We start from the raw sequence: 22,132 nt of genomic DNA, 5'->3' as shown, positions 1-22,132 counted from the left end.
TAACAATTAATATATGTCGTATAAACATGAATGATGAAACATAATGCTGAATGGACATTTAAGAATTCCCCACTGAACTTAAGAATCAGACCACTACCAGTACCATTAAAATCATCTGTAGGCCGGGCGCGGTGGCTCACGCCTGTAATCCTAGCACTCTGGGAGGCCGAGGCGGGTGGATCGCTCGAGGTCAGGAGTTCGAGACCAGCCTGAGCAAGAGTGAGACCCCGTCTCTACTAAAAATAGAAAGAAATTATCTGGCCAACTAAAATATATATATACAAAAAATTAGCCGGGCATGGTGGCGCATGCCTGTAGTCCCAGCTACTCGGGAGGCTGAGGCAGTAGGATCGCTTAAGCCCAGGAGTCTGAGGTTGCTGTGAGCTAGACTGACGCCACGGCACTCACTCTAGCCCGGGCAACAGAGCGAGACTCTGTCTCAAAAAAAAAAAAAAAAAAAAATCATCTGTAGGCTTCATCCTGATCCTATCCCTTATAAGATATAATCACTTGCCAATAATGGCACCGTATATATATATATAAATGCCTTACCTGTTGATTATTTAGTTTAGTTGGTTCATTTTTGAGCTTTATAATATTAATAGTTTGTTGCCTTTGGTGAGTTATTTTTAACTAAATATTTTGTCTCCAACATTCATTTAATTTGTGTGTAACTGCATATCATTCATTGTCACTACTGCATGATAGTTCTTTGTGTAGACATACTACATGTACTGATTCCATTGTCCATCTCAATAGGTGTTTCTGGTGTTGCAGCTGTGAACATTCATATACATAGCTTCTGAGGTACATATACAAAAAAAAACTCTAAGAGTGAAGTTCCTGAGACATAGAGTTATGTGCATATTTGACTTCACAAGATCTTTTCTAAAATTTCTTCTCTAGCTTCCATTGCTCCACATTCCATTGCTCCACAAGTTGTACTGACAGATTTAATTTTTGCCGATACATTGAATATAAAATGACACCTCACTGTGGTCTCGATGTGTATTTTCTGAACTATAGTCACATTTATTCATTTATTTTTTGAATTATCTATACTCTGATAAAATTTTTTTCTAAAATTGATAGCATACACACACATATACTCACACACCTTTTTTTTTTCTGTCCAGCCCTTCAGGAATTAGATCTGGTCTCATCTGCCCAAAGAAACTTTTCCTGATTTTTCAAAGCAGACCCACATGCTTCCCATTGTGACATTTATAAGATGTTACAAACATCTCATACTTCAGGAACATCTCCATCAGAGCAGTTGTCATATTATTTTTTGTATTATCTGCCCTTCTGTTTTTCTCTTCCACTAGTACTAGTAACACCTAGCATCATTCTGGTGCTGAACTAAATCGAGCAAAAATTGCTGATAAAGAGGTCAGCTGGCAGCCTCAATTAGGGCTTCTCTGTTAGTCTGTACTTTAATGGTATCACCAAAATTCTAGGGTCTGGCTTTAAGATATATTTTTCTAACCTCTCTTTTATTCAGTGGTGAAAGCATGATAAGTCCAGTTAAACTGACAGATACTAAGCTAGCTTGTATAATACAAGGCTATTGTGATTCCTGGAGATTAAACTCTGTAGTATCTGGAGTGTTTTTTTTTTCCCATTGCTATGATATTCCTCGAAAAATACTATACAATATTGAGAAATTTATTACTTTCTTTTCTCATCCTAAAGTCATTTGGGGAATGCTTTGCATGTTATGGTACAATTGAACAATTTATAGAACTTTACAGTAATATATTTTTCCATATGCCCTTACTACGTTGTATTTTAGATGTAGCTGCCTTTTAAAAATGATATTTTAGCATCACCAGCTATCTTCAGTAATACATTTATTAACTGTATAGTAAGGGCTAGGGAATTGACTATGTGTGTTAGTAACAATTAGGAAATTTTATTCAAATGAGCATGAGAGCAAGGCCAGAATGGGATAAGAGCAGTGATTGTTTTTACACATATTTTTTTTTTTTTTTTTGAGACAGAGTCTCACTTTGTTGCCCAGGCTAGAGTGAGTGCCGTGGCGTCATCCTAGCTCACAGCAACCTCAAACTCCTGGGCTCAAGGGATCCTCCTGTCTCAGCCTCCCGAGTAGTTGGGACTACAGGCATGCACCACCATGCCCGGCTAATTTTTTCTATATATATATTTAGCTGTCCATATAATTTCTTTCTATTTTTTAGTAGAGATGGGGTCTCGCTCTTGCTCAGGCTGGTCTCGAACTCCTGAGCTCAAACGATCCGCCCACCTTGGCCTCCCAGAGTGCTTGTTTTTACACATATAAAGCATCAAACTTTCATTATACATTTCAGATTTTACATATTTCACATATAGAACTGGGTTTATGTTTTAAATGAAACAAATACTAGCCAGTTGACTTTAATACAATATTTTCCTCAATATTAGGATACTGTTTCCTCAAACTCCTTTGGATGTTATATGTGATTCTTTTATTAAGGAGCTCTATGGTATCTGTAGTAACTCTACCACAAGGAGGAATCCTATAGTTTTGTGGTGTAAGCACACCTGGTGTATGAGCTAGAGTTCTGATATATTCAATACACACTCCTTATGTATTTAAAGTAGGTGTCGGATAGATGTTAAGGATACAAAAATGAATCAAGCTTAAGGTCCAGTAGGAGAGACAGATATGTAAATGAATAAACAGTCTATGTGATATCACAATGTATATAAATATAAGGAATAGAAGTAATCCTGGGCAGAATGTGACTAATTGTAGTTTATGTAACTGGAGTTTGAAGGATGCATAGTATTTTATCAGGCAATTACAAGTGAGGGAAGGGCCTTTCTGACAGAAGGGACACCAAGATAAAAACACACAGGGTGAACCATCAGATGTTGGTTGGAAATGACAAGTCGTATGGCTTGCTGAAATATTAAGTGATAGGGTGAGAGTGGAGCTAGAAGAGGCTGGAATATGAGGCAGGGGAAGGTTATGGTGAGCTTTGTGAGCCCTGCTAATAAGCTTGGACATTATTCTGTCAATGGTGGGGAACCATCAAATTTGAAGACAGGAAGTGATGTGGTCAGATTCTCAATTGGGCTTCATTATGGAGGGGAGCATTTGAGAAAGTCAAAATCTAGAAACTAAATGAAAAGTGATGAGTTACTAATTTCATACAATTACATTAAGAGTAAGAAGTAAAGAAAGGAAAAGAATTAATAGGATTTGGTAACTTATTACAGATAGGAGGTGGAGGAGAGAAAGGAAAATGTGACTGATTATTTTTATAGAGTTCTGCTTTGCAGTTAATAATTTCCTTGATAAACATAACATTATAATTTTTAGCTTACATTTTCCATAAACTATTATTCTACTTTCTAATTATTATTTTTTAAATTTTAGGATGTATTTAACTTCAGTGGCACCTATATTGGTACTACCCACATTATTCCATTTCTAATAAAAAACAAAGGTATAACACGTGCCAGAGTGGAGTTTAATCTAGAAGACTTCCCAGAGTTTTCAATGGATTTTATAGACAAATCAGGTATATATTTTATATGTATTTTATACTATAATGGTATTGTTGTAATAGCAACACAGTTTTAAATTGTTCTAATGTATAATTATTAAAAACAATTTAACAAGGGCAGTTATTCCTAAATGTTTTTAATGGTACAATGCATGTTTTCCTTATACTCTATAACTCATCATGGTTTAATTTCTAGAAATACATCAATATTAATATCAGAACACTTTGGTAATACATGACATATAACCGTACTTATTAGTTGGTTTAATATAGTATCTTAAGTATGCTACATATAAGTATATACTATAAATGAAAATACAATTATTAATTACTAGTTTTAATTGCTCAAGAATTTTAGGTAAATGTCTTTGGAAAGCTCTTTCTATATGTTACTCATGTATTAGTTATCTTTATGTTAAATTAGGTTTAAACAAAATAAGCATTTTTTAAATGCATTTCATCTGTTTGCTCCAGCTGTTGGCAAACAAATGCCCATGAGTCAAATCTGGCCTGACACCTGTTTTTATAAATAAAGTTATGTTATAACACACCCATTTGTTTGTATATTGCCTATGGCTGCTTTTATGCTCTAATGACCAAGTTGAATATTTGTGATAGAAACCATATGGCTCATAAAGCTTAAAATATTTGCTACCTGGATCCTTACAGGAAAAGTTTCCTAACCATTGGTTTAGTCATTTCTTCTTTAGTAAATATTTGTTGAATCCCACTTATAGGCACGATACTAGATTTTGAGTCTGTAAAGATAAATAAGACATCTTACATGTCCTTAACAAGTGAACAGTAATTTTACCAGTGAAACGATGGATATGCACTTGTATTCCTTGTGGACTCAGAGACATCAGAGCTGGTCTGGGTCTTCTCTACTCCATCATCACTAGGAAGGGAGTCTCCCAGCGTTTCTGGGACCTAAGAGTCAGTCAAGTACTTGACCTTGCCCTTTATTGCTTTCCACATTCATCTGACTATGATATGCTTCTTGAAATTTGGAAGGTTTTTTAAATTTATTTAATGAATTTACCATCTCTGTTTTGCTTATTGAATGTATATTTGTTTTGGGTTTGTGTATCATTTTTGCTAATTGGAATCTAGACATTAAGAGCAATTCTTTACCTAACATCCTTATGCACCCCTGCACAGATATTTCAGGAGCTGCTTTGTGATTGTTATGAATATATTGATGAGGTTTCTCAAAGTTCACATTTCCACTTTAAATAATGGTTATAAATGTGTATCTGGCTCTATTTTATATGTACTTTTTCATGTCTTATAGGGGAATGTACAGACCCTGCAGTTCCTTCCATATATTATTTTGAAGTAGAGGAAAATACATCTCTGAAATGTGGCATAGCATTTTCTCCCAAAAGAGTAAGTTCAGCTTTCTGTTCCTCATATTACTGGAGGGTAGAGGAATTATGGGTAATCCTAACCAAGAACTTAACAAAAGTCACCTAAATTCTGTCTGTAAGGGATCACTGTCTGACTTGTGAGAATGACTGCATATACCGTTTTAATTCAGTAAGATGATTCCTAGAAGTATCTGGCTCATGCTTGCATGGTACCTCAAGAGGAGCAGAGGGCACATAGAGGGGACCTTTAATTGTGTGGTCTTTGTTATGATGTCTAGAAAATTCAAGATATGGCATGTTGTAAAGGAAAGGAAAGTTTAGACTAACCAAATAATCACTTATATTCCAGCCAGCTTGTGCTTTGTATTTATATTTGACTGGCGTATGCTTAAATGCTCTTGGAATCACTACCTGAAATTACCAAAGACATACTCTAATGATTTAAGAGGGGTTGCTATGATACCAGTTCCCTTTTATATTGTTCCTTTGATGTATGATGAGTAAACAACAACAGCAACACAAACAAAACAAAACAAAACCAAAAAAAACCTTTCCTTTCCTGGAATATGTCCAGCAGGAAAGAGTGTCACTGTTCACGTTTTAGGAGCCAGCTCTCATATGCTTTTGCTTCATAGATTCTATAACAGAAATGCCAAGGAGAGAGCTTCTCCCTACCCATCATATGGAGGGGCATGTTGCTGCATCTTTCCAAACCAGAATGAAACTTCTGTATGGCAATTAGAGTATAAGATTCTTATGTCAAAATTTTTTTTAATATTCCAATATGACTAGATTGATGCTTTGTACCCAATAGGTGTAGAATAGAATTAAGTGAAAGTAATTAATAGCATAGTAAAACCGTATTTAATGCTACTAAGTACTATCTTTAATAATCCAACTTTTAGTAGTGTTATTTTTACTGAAATCAAAATCTTATTTTAGAAACGATAGTAGCTGTTATTTAGCTTTCAGGAGGAAAAAAAAGAAAGTTTGAGGGCAAATTTAGATGTTAGAAAATGATAAAGATTAATTTTGCTATTCTTAAGTACAGTACTTCAGTGGGGATATGTTTTGTGGGTTTCATACACATTTGATTAAAATGAAGTGATATTGTCTACAATGTTCATTCTTGTGTCTGTTCTAGTTTTAGAAAAGCGCAGTGGAAGAGAAAGCAAAGGTTACTTTGCTGACATCAAAGTAAATGAAATAATTTTATCTTATATACACAACATTAAGTGTACTCAGATGTATACTATACTATTCATTTTCTATGGATTTGGTGTGAAGTAATTGTCTACATTTATGAACAGTAATATTTAGGTAGATACAGTTTATCAAGGTTATCAAGAAAGGAGAGAACATCTTTTGACTTTTTAAAAATCACCTTAAGGATATTTTTCTGTGGCCTAATTTAGGCTTACAAATATTATCAGAATAGAAATATTATTTAGGTTTTCCTTTTATATTTTTAGCAAACAATTTTGCAGTACATGAAACATTGTCAAAGTATTATAATATTTATTAAATAATACAATATGTTGTTTATCTAATTCAGACAAAGAGCATAATTAACAAGGTACTTTGGAGAGTTTCAGAGGATATTTATCTTTTCAATTTTTGCAGTATTCTAATATCTTCCAAAGGCTACTCTTCTCTCACATATCCTAACCATTTACAAGTTTTGTCAGCATCAACTCGTATTTTAATTTTGTATTTCAATTATATTCTTTTCCTGATTATTACAATTTATTGTCAAATGTGTGTGAAATTTAGAAGAACAGAAAGAAAAAATAACAGTACTCTAAATTCTATTACTTAATAATGACCACAGGCAATATTTTGGAATGTCTTTATTTTTCTTCTTTGCCTTCATTTCTGTAAGTATATTTCTATATTTGTAATTTTTTTTCAAAATTATACTTTGTTAACTATTTTTAACCCACTTTTAAAAATTATTATATCAATTAAAATTTCATGAATGGCTTTCTGTATCATTAAGTATTCCAAATGCAATTTAATTTTTTAGGGATAATACCTTATATTATCTTATGGTTATATTGTGTCATGGTTATTTGACTAATCTTTCTCACTGTACACTTCGTATTTTTCCTCTTTTTTGGCTTCATAAGTGATACTGTAGAAAAAGTCTTTGTAGATAAATGTTTGCTTTCACATTACAAGTTTTTATGGTATATTTGTAGAAGTAGAATAGTTAGGTAAAACTCTATGCACATAATTTAGGCTGTCAATATGTATTGCTAAGTTGCTCTTCAAAAAGGTTCTATCGGCAATATTATTGATCATTTTCAGTGTACAAATTTCTCATTTTTTTGTTAAATTTATTTCTAAATTCAATTGCTTTTTTTAATTTCCTTTTTAGATTATTCATTGCCAGTATATAAAAACAATTGATTTTCAACATTGATATTGTATTTTGCAATTATGTTGAATTTAGGTATTAGTTCCAATAGTTTGTTAGTGGATTACTTAGAATTTTCTATATAAGAGATTATGTCAACTGAAAATAGAGAAAGTTTTCTTGGCACCTTTGTCAAAGATGAGTTGGCTATAAACACTTGGATTTATATCTGTGTTTTCTATTCTGTTCCATTGGTTTATGTATCTTTTTTTAAGTTATTACCATGCTGATTTGGTTAGTACAGCTTTGTAATAAAATTTCCAGTCAGGTAGTGTGATGCCTCCAGCTTTGTTCTTTCTGCTCAGGATTGTTTTAGCTATTTGGGATTTTTTGTGGTTCCATATAAATTTTAGGATTTTTTAAATGTTTCTGTAAAGAATGTCATTGGTACTTTGGTAGGGATTACATCTATAAATTGCTCTGGGTAATATTGTCATTTTAATAATATTAGTTTTTCCAATCCATGAACATGCATTATCTTTCCATTTTTGTGTGTCATTTTCAATTTCTTTCATCAGTGTTTTATACTTGTCCTTATTCTGCTTTCTCATTCTTGATACCTTTCATTCTTTTAGTACCTAATTTCTAGAACCTTTAGTGCAATGCTGAATAGAACAAACATCTTTGTCTTGTTCCTGAAAGCATATTTTTCACCTTTAAATATGATGTTGTGTGTATATATATATATATATATATATATGTAAATGCCCTTTATGAGGTTGAGGAAGATCCCTTCTATAGATTGTTGAGTTTTTTGATCATGAAAGAATGTGGGATTTTGTTACATTATTTTTATCTGCTTTGATGATCATATTATTTTGTCCTTTATTCTATTAATATGGTATATTATATTGATTACTTTTTGTATGTTAAACTAACATCATATTCCTGGAATAAATCCCACTTGATCATGAGATGTGATCCTTTTTATATATTGTTAGATTTAGTTTCCTAGTATTTTGTTGAGGGATTTTTGCATTTATGCTTATAAGGAATATTGGTCTGTAGTTTTTTTTTGTTGTTGTTTTGTTTTGTTTTGTTTTTTCTTGTGATGTGTTTGTCTGGTCTGGGCATCAGGGTAATAATATTAGCTTCTTAGAATGAATTGGAAAGTGGTCTCTCCACTTCTAGTTTTGGCAGGATTTGTGAAGGATTCTATTAATTCTTCTTTAAATTAGCGATATATTTCATCAATGAAGTCATCTGGTCCTAGGCTTCTCTTTGTCAGATATTTTTTTTTTTTTTTTTTTTTTTGTTGAGACACAGTCTCACTTTGTTGCCCAGGCTAGAGTGAGTGCCGTGGCGTCAGCTTAGCTCACAGCAACCTCAGACTCCTCGGCTTAAGCGATCCTACTGCCTCAGCCTCCCGAGTAGCTGGGACTACAGGCATGCGCCACTATGCCCGGCTAATTTTTTCTATATAGATTTTTAGTTGTCCATATAATGTCTTTCTATTTTTAGTAGAGACGGGGTCTCGCTCAGGCTGGTCTCGAACTCCTGACCTTGAGCAATCCACCCGCCTCGGCCTCCCAGAGTGCTAGGATTACAGGCGTGAGCCACCGCGCCCGGCCCTCTTTGTCAGATTTTTAAAAATTATTAATTCAATCCATTTGCCTGCTATAAGTTTATTCAAATGTTCTATTCTTGAGAAATTTTATGTATGTTATCTAATTTCTTAACATACAGGTGTTCGTGGTGTTATCTAATTCTTTTTATTTCTGTAAGGTAGGTAATAGTGTTCCCTCTTTCATTCTAGATTTTATAAAATTGAGAAATCTCTCTTTTTTATCTTGGTCAGCCTATCTAAAAGTTTGTCAATTTTGGTGATATTTTCACAATTCAGCTTTGGTATTGTTGATTTTCAGTATTGTTTTCAATTCTTTATATCATTCATTTCCGCTTGATCCTTTATTATTTACTTATTTCCGTTTGCTTTGGGTTAATTTTATCTTCTGTTTTCTTATTTTGTGGAATGTTAGGGCATTCATTTGAGATCTTTCTCATTTTTTTAATATAGACTTTACAGATACACATTTCCCTCTAAGCACTACTTTATCTCAAAAGTTTTGATGTGTTACATTTTCATTTTTATTCATCAAAATGTTTTGCAATTTCTCACATAATGTCTTTTTGACCCACTAGTTATTTAGAGTGTGCTGTTTAATTTCCACATATTTGTGAATTTACCAAATTTCTTTCTGTTGTTGATTTCTAATATAATTCCCTTGTAGTTAGAGAACACTCTTTGTTTCATTTAAATCAATTTAAATTTATTGTGGCTTGTTTTATGACACTCTGTTTAGGTTATTTAGCTGTGTTAGGCAAGTCTAAAACAACTAAGAATTGAAAGTTATTACACCTGGATTTGTGTGTGTATATTGGTGTGTGGGGGGGCATATGTGTGCAATGGTGAAAGGAAGGGAATCCTGATTATTTAAAAAATAAGCATTGTGGGATTCTTTGAAACATGCATTCTTATTATTTTGGTTTTAAAAAACTTCCAAGTAAAAAAATCAAAGTAATCCTTGCACAACAAGCTAATATTTAAAAACTTTAAGTTATGTCATTATCCTACACGATACCCACATCTTGCATGTGCATAGAAGTATGCACACACACACTCTTTACAACGGAAAAAAACCTAAATATTGTGCAATAATTTAATCTATAGGTTTTTAAGTATGTTAAGACCAAGAACATATCTTTTCTTAAGTGTATATTGTGATTTTATATTTGCATACAATTCAAATGTTTACAAAAACATTTTACTTATGGGTCACTGAAAATTAGAAAAAAATCTATACACCAATTTAAATTTCTTACATGATTTTTTTTAGAGAATGTATATGCAATATATTTTGACTCCATTTCACTATTTAACACTGTCAACAATTTAAAACTTCTAAATTTATTTCTTAGTGTTTACATTGTGACTCTTTTAGGATTCTAGAAATTGATTGTAAAATTAAAATAAATTATATATATTTACAGTTCTATGGAATGCCGTACTTTGCTTAAAATCTGAATCATTCTACATTGGCTTGGTATTTTAAAGGGAGATTTACTCAGTGTATTGGAGCATAATTCAATTCAACAATGAGAAGAACACATAAAATCCTGCAGAGACAGCACACCCTGTGAGAATTTGTTCCATAAATTCATACCAGCAAGGGAGATTGATTATATAGTTTCTTGTCATTCCAAATGCCCTCCACTATATTTATAGCTAGGTGTAAGTTGTCTTGTCTTTGTGTGTGTGTGTGTGTGTGTGTGTGTAAATGTAAATAGACAGTGGGTGCTCACTTAGTTGACCTATGTAGCAGGAAAATGCGAAATCAGCAAGAAAGGATTGATTTATTGTTATTACAGTTATAACCCTTTCTTTCCTATACTGCACCAGGTTTAAGCAGAATCAAAAGTGCTAGTAGATGATTGAAGATGTATTTGGCATCCTGAACTGGACTGGTTTTTGTACTCAAAGTCACTCAAGCTCTTCCTTTCTTTCTTGGCTACTCACATGTCTTCTTGGCCAGTGTATAGAATTGTACTTCCCTATATGGTAGTCACTAGCTACATGCGGCTATTTAAATTAAAGCTTAAATCAATTAAAATGAAGTCAAATAAAAAATGTAGTTTCTCCATCACAATACCTACCTTTCAAGCTATCAATATCCACATGTGGCTATTGTATAGTACAGAACATTCCCATCATGGCAGAAATTTGAATTAGACAACACTGGAATAGATCTTTCCCTATTATTACTCTTACTTTTCTTGATGCTTCAGCCCAGGTTCTGCCCTGTGGCACAGGCTGACTAATCTTCAGTGGCTCAGTTGCTCTGCAGCTCTCTGTAGCTGTCATCTCTGCTGCCCTATATTTGCCTTGTAGTTTTTGAAAATGAGGGAGAATTGTTCACCTTTTCTACCCACCAATCTTTGCCCTTTAAGGACATGCAACCCTCTGGGTACACCTTTCATGATGGCTATTCTGGAATTACAATCATTCTTATAGCTAAGAATCATCCCTCAAAGATTAAAAAAAAAGGATGCTTGAATGACACCTATTTTTTTTCTATTCGTAAGCATTTTTGTCTACCAACACTGGCCTGAGTATTGAAATCCTTTTTCCATTAGAAACATTCTTTTCAATTTGAGGTATTTCTCTCTTTGAATGACCGTATCTGAGAAAACACTTTCAATGGCATACATTACAGAACTTTCAAAGTTTTCCTTCTTCACTGAACATCTCAGTGGTTTCTTAATGAGGACTGATCTTCTTTTCTATGTGTCACTTAGCTTCTGTGTAAAAGATAAGTTTTGTATTGTTATAGTTTTCTTGAGGGGATAAGGCTTCCCTGGGTGAAGAAATCACAGAACTTCCTAATTTTGCATTCTGTGTAATTATAGAATTACCTTGAGTAAAAACACATTTTATGCAAATTGTATGTAAAGATGTGAGTTAAGAGAAGGCAAGTCCAGTATGACTTTTCACATTATACATAATTGGTAACAGAGAAGGCAGGGATTAAGCCCCCTGTCTTGTGAATTCAGCACACAGTTAGAAAATGTATATGTTGCAGGATGGAGAAAGGCTTCATACTTAAAAGAGACAATTAAGGGCTGAGATGAATACATTGAATTATTTTGATGTTTACAAAAATCATCAACAACATCAGACATTATTAAATGAAACCCATAGTCAGGCCCTATGTGAAACCTCTTCCCAAACTCCAAACATTTTGCTATCATTCTTGACGTTGGTACCCGGGACTAGACCCAATGACAGTTAAGACGCAATACTCAGGAACTGTCAGGACTCAATCCATCATGACTCAGATCACTCTTCAAAAAGTGGAGCTCCCCAAGAATTCTCATTCCTGTCAACTCTCATCCCGCTCACATCTGGCTTTCCTTCTATTTCCCTATACTCTCTAGGATCCCTACACTTCCAGAAGTCCTCTATATTTTTCCAAGTTTCCTTCCCTCCATGATTTCTTCTTATTAGGAATATGGCCATCTCATGGCATGTGGTTTTTTTTTTTTTTAAATAGCATTTTCTGTGAATCTTGGTGTGAGTCTGGAAGTGATCATTTCTGGAAGCCTTGCCCTCTGGGTTGGTTTTTCTAGATCTTTATCTATTAAAAACAGCTACTTCTTTGTGTGAGTTTACATCTCTGGACATCTCTTGGTCACTATTAGCCAGGCTTATAGTATATCCTGCACCCTACTCCTCTCATTTTCTGAGTGATTTCACTATCCACATGAAGATCCATCCAAAACCCTGACCTATCATTCCCTTGTCTTCAGGTTTCCGTTGATCTTTTCCTCCATTCCTCTCAGCTTCTTCCATTAAAAATTCATCTCCACCCAGCAATCAGACGAGGTGTAAGAATTTGGTAAACATACTTTTTGACATCATTTGACTTTAAAATATTGGTCCATATAATATTAAAAAAACCTTAAAAATAAAATAGTAGCCTAAAAATAGTAAAAGTAATGTTAAAACATATATGATATAAATTATTGATTCATATTACTCAAATTTAGAAAAAAAAAAAGCAGATGGACCAGAAAAGGAAAAATAGAAATGAGACACAAAATATAACTGTTAGGTTTGTTCCAGGTAGGATGGAATGCGGTTAACGGAAAACAGATTTATGAAACAATAGCCACAGGAGTCTGGAGTGTCCCTGAAGGTTGTAAAATCTAACAAGACAGCTGCAGACGCTGGCATTCCTACCCCACCTGATAAGGAAGGAACTACTGCCCCTCCTGCCCCCTCCCCATCCTTAGCTCTATAGGATGAGACAGACACCAGACACCAGGGTCCCAGAAATTGGTTGTTTAAAAATTTTACTGAAGCGGCTGTTCTGGCCCCAGTACTCACCCCCCTCCAAAGAAACCCTCTATAAAACCTCAAGGCTTTCACCTCCCTCAGGGTGGATGCTTTTTGGCCTCCACTCATCTGCACCCAGGTGCTCAAACAAAAGGCATTTTTGCTACACCTGAGGCTTTGTGTGTCTCCCTCTCCGCTCAGGACCTAACAATAACTAGTCGCAGATGTAAGAAATTCCCAAAGTAATAATCATAGGATCAAGGAAAAATTTTTCTTGTTTTTTTTCTCTTTAGGTATGAAATATCAAAGCAGGTTGCATTTGTACATGAAATAGCACATCTTTATGCAGTTTACTCCTTGACGTCTGTGTGTTGGTGCCACTACAGAAATAGATTATCATGGGAATGAGTTGCTTGCTCTGTTTTGTCAAAAGACATGGAACCTCCACTAAAATAACACATGCTGCAAGATTTTATGCTTCTATAATTCTGTTATGAGAACAGACTGTTTACTTAAGATTCTATGACAGGAGATGAAATTGGCAGTGGTGTGGCCAGCTAAAGTTAAATAAAAACAAAATGAAAACCCAAGTGCTTTGTCTGTTAGGGCAATACAAATAACTAGAACTGAATGTATACCCTTCATATTATTTAGCTCCTTATTTTATTTAAAACTTTTCAGATTGTCAGCCTGGACTTTAAGGGTATAGCATAGCACTAGATTTACATAAGGGGGAAACCATCAATGCTTATTGTCATGATTTTGGAGGCTTTTGGTATGTCAGGCTTTTAGTATTATTCTTCCCTTTTCACATTTAAAATATTCATATTCTTGCCTGTTTTCTACCTCCCACCTCTAGAAACTTGTCAAGGTACCATAGAGCAAGAGTTGCAAGATTGATAACTTTAAAATTATTTTAAACGTAAATGGTGTTAGGTTTTAATAAAAAAATCAACACAGTTAAAAAATCAGTGAGCCATTAGAAAAAATAAATCTTGATCTTTAATTATTTATAATTTAACCTAAAATGCAATAAGAACTTTCTGATACATATGTAAATATTTTAGCAGTGATATTAGTTCATTCCATTTTCAACTCATGTATAAATTAATTTTATTTTTTATCAATTTAAACTTCTAATAAATTATATAATTTATAATTTAATTTTAAAAATTGAGAGTTGGATCTAGAGCTACCTTTAAATCCTACATGTACATCCTTCTCCTGGTTTCTTAATTTTTAATTGATGATCTCAGGGTGAGAGAGGAAATTACTAGTTAAATTTCTAGGGTTTATGGCATTTCAATTTAGAGGAATCCATCTAAAAGATAGGAGAATATTAGGTATTAGGAAGAATAGTTAAGCTATTTAATCTCAATAAATAGAATAATCTCATATGAGACCTCATATTCACCTCTAATATAATACCGAGTATATTAATCATTTTGCAAGAATGGGCTCTTATATTTTTTATTCCTCTATGTCAACGGGAAATAACCCAAACTTTGTAAAATAATTTAAAGAGGTTTATTGTGAGCCAAGTTTGAGGACCATTACCTGGAGCCACGCCCAAGAAGCCTTGAGCAAGTGGACTTGCTGTGGCTGGGTTATAGTTTGGTTTATACATTTCAGGGAGACAGGGGTTACAGGTAAAGTCATAGATCCCTGAAAAGGGAAAAGGTGGAACATCTCATGGGGAGGAGGGCTTACAGGTTATAGATCTGGTTAAAAGACTCTTTGATTTGTAATTCAAAATAATAAAGCTTTGTCTAAAGGCTTGGAATGTTTTAGGATGAGGAAGTCTGCTAATCAGAGACAAGCCACCTGACACATACCCAGACTTCAGTGATTTATTAAGTAATTTGAGGACCTGTAGGTGTGGTTCACTCTTTATCTTGCACAGCCTCAGGCCTGTTAAGGAGTTACAAATGATATCTTCAAGAAGGGAGGGGGCATGGCTGACACCCTTCTCATGGCCAGCAACTCAGCTCTAGGGTATTTCTGGGATCCTCTTGGCCAAGATTTTATTTTCGTTCACAACTAGAACCTTGACATCATCAAATGGTAGGTTTATGGAGAGTTCTTGGAAACCTCTGATTGGCCTCTCCTTCCTTTATGCTTTTTTTCTTCTTTTAATAATTTATTGAGATGAAATTTATATAACACAAAATTAACCAATTTAAAGTAAACAATTCAGTGGCATGTAATACATTGACAATGTGGTGCTATAACCCCTCTATCTAGTTTTGAAATATTTCTTTCACTTCAAAGAAAAACCTGTTACCCATGTTGCAATTTCTTCCCATTCCCTTTCCCTTCTTAGCCTCTGTCAAACACCAATCTGCATTTTGTCTCTATGAATTTATCGCTTCTGGATATTTCATACAAATGGAATTATACAATATGTGACCTTTTTGAGTCTGGATTCTTTCATTTAGCACAATGCTTTGGATGTTGATTTTTTTATTGTGGTAAAAAACACATAACATGAAATTTGCCATCTTTGTTTTTAAGCGTACAGTTCAGTTACCAGTATTCACATTGTTGTGAAAAAGATCTCCAGAACTTTTTTTATCTTGCAAACCGGAAAATCTACACCAATGAAAAAATAACTCCCTATTTCCCCTCACCCCTCAGCCTTTGGTAACTGCCATTCTATAACAGAGTAGTTGCCCCTCCTCCTATAGATATGGAAGAGAAATATTGGGAGTGGGGAATATGTAACGAGGGAATGGCCTGAAAAAAAAGTGCGAAAACGTTTTCTATCTTTTTAAAACTTCCCCCACTCTTTTGGGAACTTGCAGCCTGGCCTGCATCCCTGAGGCAGGTTAAGTCTTTTGTTAAAACTCCCAGGTTGCAGCGTTTGCAGGCTTTGTCTTTGGCGGAGATGGGACATTAGAATGGTTAACCACAGTAATTGCCTGAAGCCGAGAAGCATCCCTTTAAAAACCTCTGTATTTCTGCCTTTTTTCTGGAAATTTGGGACTTTGAGACGAGGTCTACCTTCCTTCTTTGCCATCCTCCTCCAACCGCATCTCCTTGTTCTTCGATTCAGCCTCTTGGACAAGTGGCCCAGCTTTCCGTAACTATACTGCATTCTGTTTCTCTGAATTTGCCTACTTTAAGTATCTCATGTAAGTGGAATTATACGGTATTTGTCTTTTTGCGATCAGCTTATTTCACTTAGCATAATGTCCTCAAGGATTCTGCATGTTGTAGCATGTGATAGCATTCCCTTCATTTTTAAGGCTGAATGATACTATGTGTTTTCAGAAAGGCTTTACCATGGATTCTTTAAAAATGAGAAACTAGCACTATATAATTGCCAAGATTTTGTGTAGTGTTCATTCTTTTATGATTCACTTGACTAGGTGCCTATATTGTCAGCCCATTTTGGGTTTTGAAGCCAGATGTATAAAAATTAGAGCTATGGAATTAGCTTTAACTAATTTCATTTCATATTTAAAAAATTGATATACACTAAAATTCTCTTTCTGGTATATGAATGTTAACAAATGTATACAGCTACAAAAAAATACCAAAAGCAATATAGAGAACAGTTTTGTTAATGGAAAAAAAAGCCAAACTCTGTAAAATAATTTTAAAGAGATTTATTCTGAGCCAAATTTGAGGACCATGACCCGGAGCCACGCCCAAGAGGCCTTGAGCAAGTGGACTCGCTGTGGCTGGGTTACAATTTGGTTTTATACATTTCAGGGAGACAGAGGTTACAGGTAAAGTTATAAATCAATACGTGGAAGGCATACATTGGTTTGGCCCGAAAAGGCAGGTTATGGGTGGGTTTAAAGATTCTTTGACTTGTAATTGGTTAAAGACATGAAGCTTCCTCTGAAGGCTTGGAAAGTTTTAAGATAAGGAGCTGTTAATCAAAGACAAGTCACCAGACATATATATTTCTGTGTAAACTGAGGACCTGCAGGTTTGTTTTGCATACCCTTAGGCCTGTTAATGGGTTACAAAGGTTATCTCCAAGAAGGGAGGGGGGCATGAGGAGTCCTGTCTGACCTCCCTCCTCCCTGCAGGCAATTTAGTTTTAGGATATTCCCTTGGCCAAGAGGGGGTCCATTCAGTCAGCCAGTGGTAGGTGAGCCTTAATATTTTATTTTAGTTCACAGTTTCTTCACCTTCTCTAAACTTTTCTGCCTGTGTTTATAGCCAACCTGTCCCTTAACTCCAGTCATTGGTTAACAGTAATCTGTTTTTGTCCCCATAATTTTACCTTTTCCAGAATGCCATATAAATGAAATCATATGGTATGTTGTTTTCACTCTGACTTTTATCACTTGGCAAAATGCATTTGAGATTCCTTTATACTATTTTGTGTAACAGTAGTTCATTCTTTTTATTGTTGAGAAGTATTCTGTTGTATGAATTTGCCAAAGTTTTTTATGCATTTATTCATATGGAGGGCATTTGGATTGATTTAAGTTTTTGGCAATTATGAATAAGACTCCATAAACATTTGAAAACAGGTTTTTGTAGGAATAAATTTTCATTTCTCTTGGGTAAACATCTAGGTTTGGGAGTCCTGGGCCTTATGTTAAATATATACTTAACTTTCTAATAAACTGGGAAAAGGTTTTCCAAAGAGACTATAGAATTTTGCATTCTCATCAGCAATGTATAAATGTATTAGGTGCTCATAAGTTATTTTTGTTTAAGCAATTGTGATAGGTGTGAAGTGACATCTCAAGTGGTTTCAATTTGCATTTCTCTAATGTTTAGTGATGTGTAACATCTTTTCATGTGCTAATGTGTCATTTGTATATCTTTTACCATTTTTTCCTTAGTTCATTTTGAAATTGATCTTTCAGTGTTGTTTATGTATTTTGGAAACATGTTAGATTTTTTGTGAGAAATGTGCTTTTGGCTTATAATTTTATTTTCTTAATGTCTTTAACATAGCAGTTTTTTAAAAATATGATACAGCACAATTTAACCATTTTTTTCTTTTATGATGTTTCTTTTGGTATTGTATTTAAGAAATCTTTGCCTAGCCCAGGGATCATAAAGATTTTTCTTTTGCATTTTCTTCCCAAAGATGTATAGCTTTGGGTTTTATATTTAGTTTTTTGATTCATTTTGAATAAATAGGAATTATTTTTAATTTTTATTTATGTTTTTAGAATTGTTTTTATACTCATTAAAAATAAACAATTTTGTTTTTTTAAAAAGCAGTTTCAATGTCATAAGATTTTTATTTTTGAAAACTGTTTTTGTAAACTGCTATTTTGCTAGATCAATAGTATCACATATTTCTCAAAGCAAAAAGTCACAGATCTAATGTATTTTTTGTCTATCAGGTGATAACATATAACTTCAGCTTTCAAGTTAAAATTAATTTCTTTGAGGCTTCAAAACTCTATACTGAATATTTGTCAAGTCCTCCTTTGAATCCAAAGACAACACCACTTATTCGACCATGTTATGTTCACGTTACTGGTATGTACTATGAAAACAGGCAATTGATGTAGGTAAGCCAAAGATTTACACTTAAACATCTAAAAGTTTAAAAAATCAGAATATTATATTTATTTTTCAAAAATAGAAATGTTAGAAAGTAAAATTATGATATTCTTTTGTGTCACTTAAATTATGTCTCTCAGATTGAATTTTGGTAAACACATAAGCCCAGAAAGATTCTTAGGTAACTTTCTAAAAATATAGGATATATTAATAATTAAAAACATGTCAATTTAGCACTTTATTGTGTGATCAATTTTTAGATAATTAAGATAAAATGTATATTAATAAAATAAAATGCATTGAATATGAAATGAAACAATGATAATTTTATTTTACCTATTTTATCCATTTTTGGAGTAAAAAATATTTTTATTACAAAGGAACAGGTTACTAAAAGACTAAGTACATAGAAAGAAGAATAAATATATTAAAAATTTGAATTATTTGCTGAATATTTACTCACTTTCTCCACATATTCAAGGATAAAACTGATGTACTCTGCAAACTAGAGTTTTGAAAAGCTTTGGCTTTGCTTTCAATCATATGTGCTTATGTATTTTTCATGAAAAGTCAAGTCCATATTTTTTTATAGTTCTGATATTAAGTTAAATTGTCATTAATTATAAAATAGTGATGACTTTCCTATCAGTTAACAATTGCATTTGGCAGCTAGTAAGAGAAGTCTCACAAAAATAGCATGGACATGATAGAAATTTATTTTGCTCTCATTTAAAATCCAGAATTAGGAATTCTTCAGTTGATATGGATGTTCCATGAAATTAAAGTTTTTCCCTGGTTTTAATAAATTATTTTGGAAAAGAAAATAATCATTGTCTAATTTTGTTGTCTGAATTAGGTAATCTTTCATGAAAATAAAACTTACTTATTTGACAATTAAAAATTAATGTAAGGCCGGGCGCGGTGGCTCACGCCTGTAATCCTAGCACTCTGGGAGGCCGAGGTGGGCGGATCGTTTGAGCTCAGGAGTTCGAGACCAGCCTGAGCAAGAGTGAGACCCCACCTCTACTAAAAATAGAAAGAAATTATATGGACAGCTAAAAATACATATAGAAAAAATTAGCCGGGCATGGTGGTGCATGCCTATAGTCCCAGCTACTCGGGAGGCTGAGACAGGAGGATCGCTTGAGCTCAGGAGTTTGAGGTTGCTGTGAGCTAGGCTGACGCCACGGCACTCACTCTATCCTGGGCAACAGAGTGAGACTCTGTCTCAAAAAAAAAAAAAAAAAAGAAAAGAAATTAATGTAGCACCATGAAGGAAAATCAGAAAATGTGGAAATGAAGAAATCATCTGGAATGCCTATCTTTATTTATTTATTTATTTTTAAATTTCCCCGCAAGGGTAATTTTATTGATGGCTCTAGTTTATTCCCTCCCAAAAGACCAACGGCAACCAAATGAAGTAATTAACATAACCTCAAGATTTTATCGTCTTCATAATAAAACAAAAGACGCTTAGAACTGGATCACTTGGCCCTTTCTCTTCTTGTCTTCTCCCAGTTCGAAATGCTTGCATCTCTTAATAGCCAGCATTCTCTTAGATCTGCAGTTGGGCTCGACACACTCAAGCCTCAGCACAATCTTCTTTGTAGTTTTAGCCTTTTTCCGGAAAATCGGCTTAGTCTGCCCACCATAGCCACTCTGCTTCCTATCATAACGGCGCTTTCCCTGGGCATACAGAGAATCCTTGCCCTTCTTGTACTGTGTCACTTTGTGGGGTTGATGCTTGCCACATTTCTTACAGAAAGTCCGGCGGGTTTTAGGAACGTTTACCATGTTTGCGTGAGCGCTATCGGCAACGAAAGAAAGAGGCCGAGCTGGAAACGGAAGTATATCTATTTATTTATTTTTAATAATTTTTTTTATTTCAGCATATTATGGGGGTACAAAAGTTTAGGTTACTTATATTGCCCTTGCCCACCCTCGCACCCCCCAATCAGAGCTTCAAGCCTGTCCATCCCCTAGACGGTGCACATCGCACTCATTATGTATGTATACATCCATCCCTTCCCCCCGCCCCTCCCAACATCCTATTAATGTTATTCCTAAATGTGCTCCTGGGTGATGATCAGTGAAACCAATTTGATGGTGAGTACATGTGGTGCTTATTTTTCCATTCTTGGGATACTTCGCTTAGTAGAATGGGTTCCAGCTCTATCCAGGAAAATACAAGAGGTACTATATCCGCATGATTTCTTATAGCTGAATAGTACTCCATGGTATACATATACCACATTTTGTTAATCCACCCATGTATTGATGGGCACTTGGATTATTTCCACATCTTTGCAATTGTGAATTGTGCTGCTATAAACATTCGAGTGCAGATGTCTTTATTATAGAATGTCTTTTGTTCTTTTGGTAGATGCCCAGTAATGGGATTGCTGGATCAAATGGTAATTCTACTTTTAGCTCTTTGAGGTATCTCCATATTATTTTCCACAGAGGTTGTATTAGTTTGCAGTCCCACCAGCAGTGTATGAGTGTTCCTATTCTCTCCGCATCCACGCCAACATTTATTGTTTTGGGACTTTTTTTTTTTTGAGACAGAGTCTCACTCTGTTGCCCAGGCTAGAGTGAGTGCCGTGGCGTCAGCCTAGCTCACAGCAACCTCAAACTCCTGAGCTCAAGCGATCCTCCTGTCTCAGCCTCCCGAGTAGCTGGGACTACAGGCATGCGCCACCATGCCCGGCTAATTTTTTCTATATATATTTTTAGCTGTCCATATAATTTCGTTCTATTTTTAGTAGAGGTGGGGTCTTGCTCTTGCTCAGGCTGGTCTCGAACTCCTGAGCTCAAACGATCCGCCCACCTCGGCCTCCCAGAGTGCTAGGATTACAGGCGTGAGCCACCGCGCCCGGCCTGTTTTGGGACTTTTTGATAAAGACCATTCTCGCTGGAGTTAAGTGATATCTCACTGTGGTTTTGATTTGCATTTCCCTGATGATTAGAGATGTTGAGCATTTTTTCATACGTTTCTTGGCCATTCTTCTGCCTTCTTTTGAAAAATTTCTATTCATATCCTTTGTCCACTTTTTGATAGGGTTATTTGAATTTTTTCTTGCTGATTTTCCTGAGTTATAAATAGATTCTAGTTATTAGTCCTTTATTGGATGTGTAGCATGCGAAAAAATCTTTTCCCATTCTGTAGGTTGTTTGTTTGCTCTCATGACTGTTTCTTTGGCTGTGCAGAAGCTTTTTAATTTAATCAGGTCCCATTTATTTATTTTTTGTTGTTGCTGTGATTGCCTTTGGGGTCTTCATAAATTCTTTGCCTAGGCCAATGTCTATAAGAGTTTTTCCCACATTTTCTTCTAGAATTCTAATAGTTTCACACCTTAGGTTTAAGTCTGTTATCCACCATGATTTGATTTTTGTGAGAGGTGAAAGGTCTCAGTCTTCTACATGTGGCTATCCAGTTTTCCCAGCACCATTTATTGAATAAGGAATCTTTTCCCCAGTGTATATTTTTGTCTGCTTTGTCAAA

At 34.5% G+C, this 22,132-nt stretch overlaps 2 protein-coding genes across 2 annotated transcripts in view; one reads left to right on the top strand and one right to left on the bottom strand.

The window, feature by feature from the left end:
* Positions 1 to 22,132, top strand: part of CFAP47 (cilia and flagella associated protein 47) — a 541,061-nt gene that overhangs the window by 59,696 nt on the left and 459,233 nt on the right. The window contains exons 20-22 of the mRNA XM_069464301.1: positions 3,386 to 3,530; positions 4,810 to 4,904; positions 18,465 to 18,603. Of these exons, the coding sequence (XP_069320402.1) occupies positions 3,386 to 3,530; positions 4,810 to 4,904; positions 18,465 to 18,603 (379 nt within the window). The remainder of the gene's footprint in view (positions 1 to 3,385; positions 3,531 to 4,809; positions 4,905 to 18,464; positions 18,604 to 22,132) is intronic.
* Positions 19,971 to 20,454, bottom strand: LOC138378502 (large ribosomal subunit protein eL42-like). The gene has a single exon (XM_069463824.1). The coding sequence runs from the start codon at positions 20,419 to 20,421 to the stop codon at positions 20,101 to 20,103; it is 321 nt and encodes a 106-aa protein (XP_069319925.1). The 5' UTR covers positions 20,422 to 20,454; the 3' UTR covers positions 19,971 to 20,100.

The sequence above is a fragment of the Eulemur rufifrons genome, chromosome 30, assembly GCF_041146395.1.
Source record: "Eulemur rufifrons isolate Redbay chromosome 30, OSU_ERuf_1, whole genome shotgun sequence".
In the NCBI taxonomy this organism is placed as follows: Eukaryota; Metazoa; Chordata; class Mammalia; order Primates; family Lemuridae; genus Eulemur; species Eulemur rufifrons.
The sequence above is the reverse complement of the archived record's forward strand: the minus strand, read 5'-3'. Positions and strand labels throughout refer to the sequence as shown.

What these genes read in the sequence shown, in the direction of transcription:
- LOC138378502 (XM_069463824.1), bottom strand. Translation starts at nt 20,421, where the DNA reads ATGGTAAACGTTCCTAAAACCCGCCGGACTTTCTGTAAGAAATGTGGC.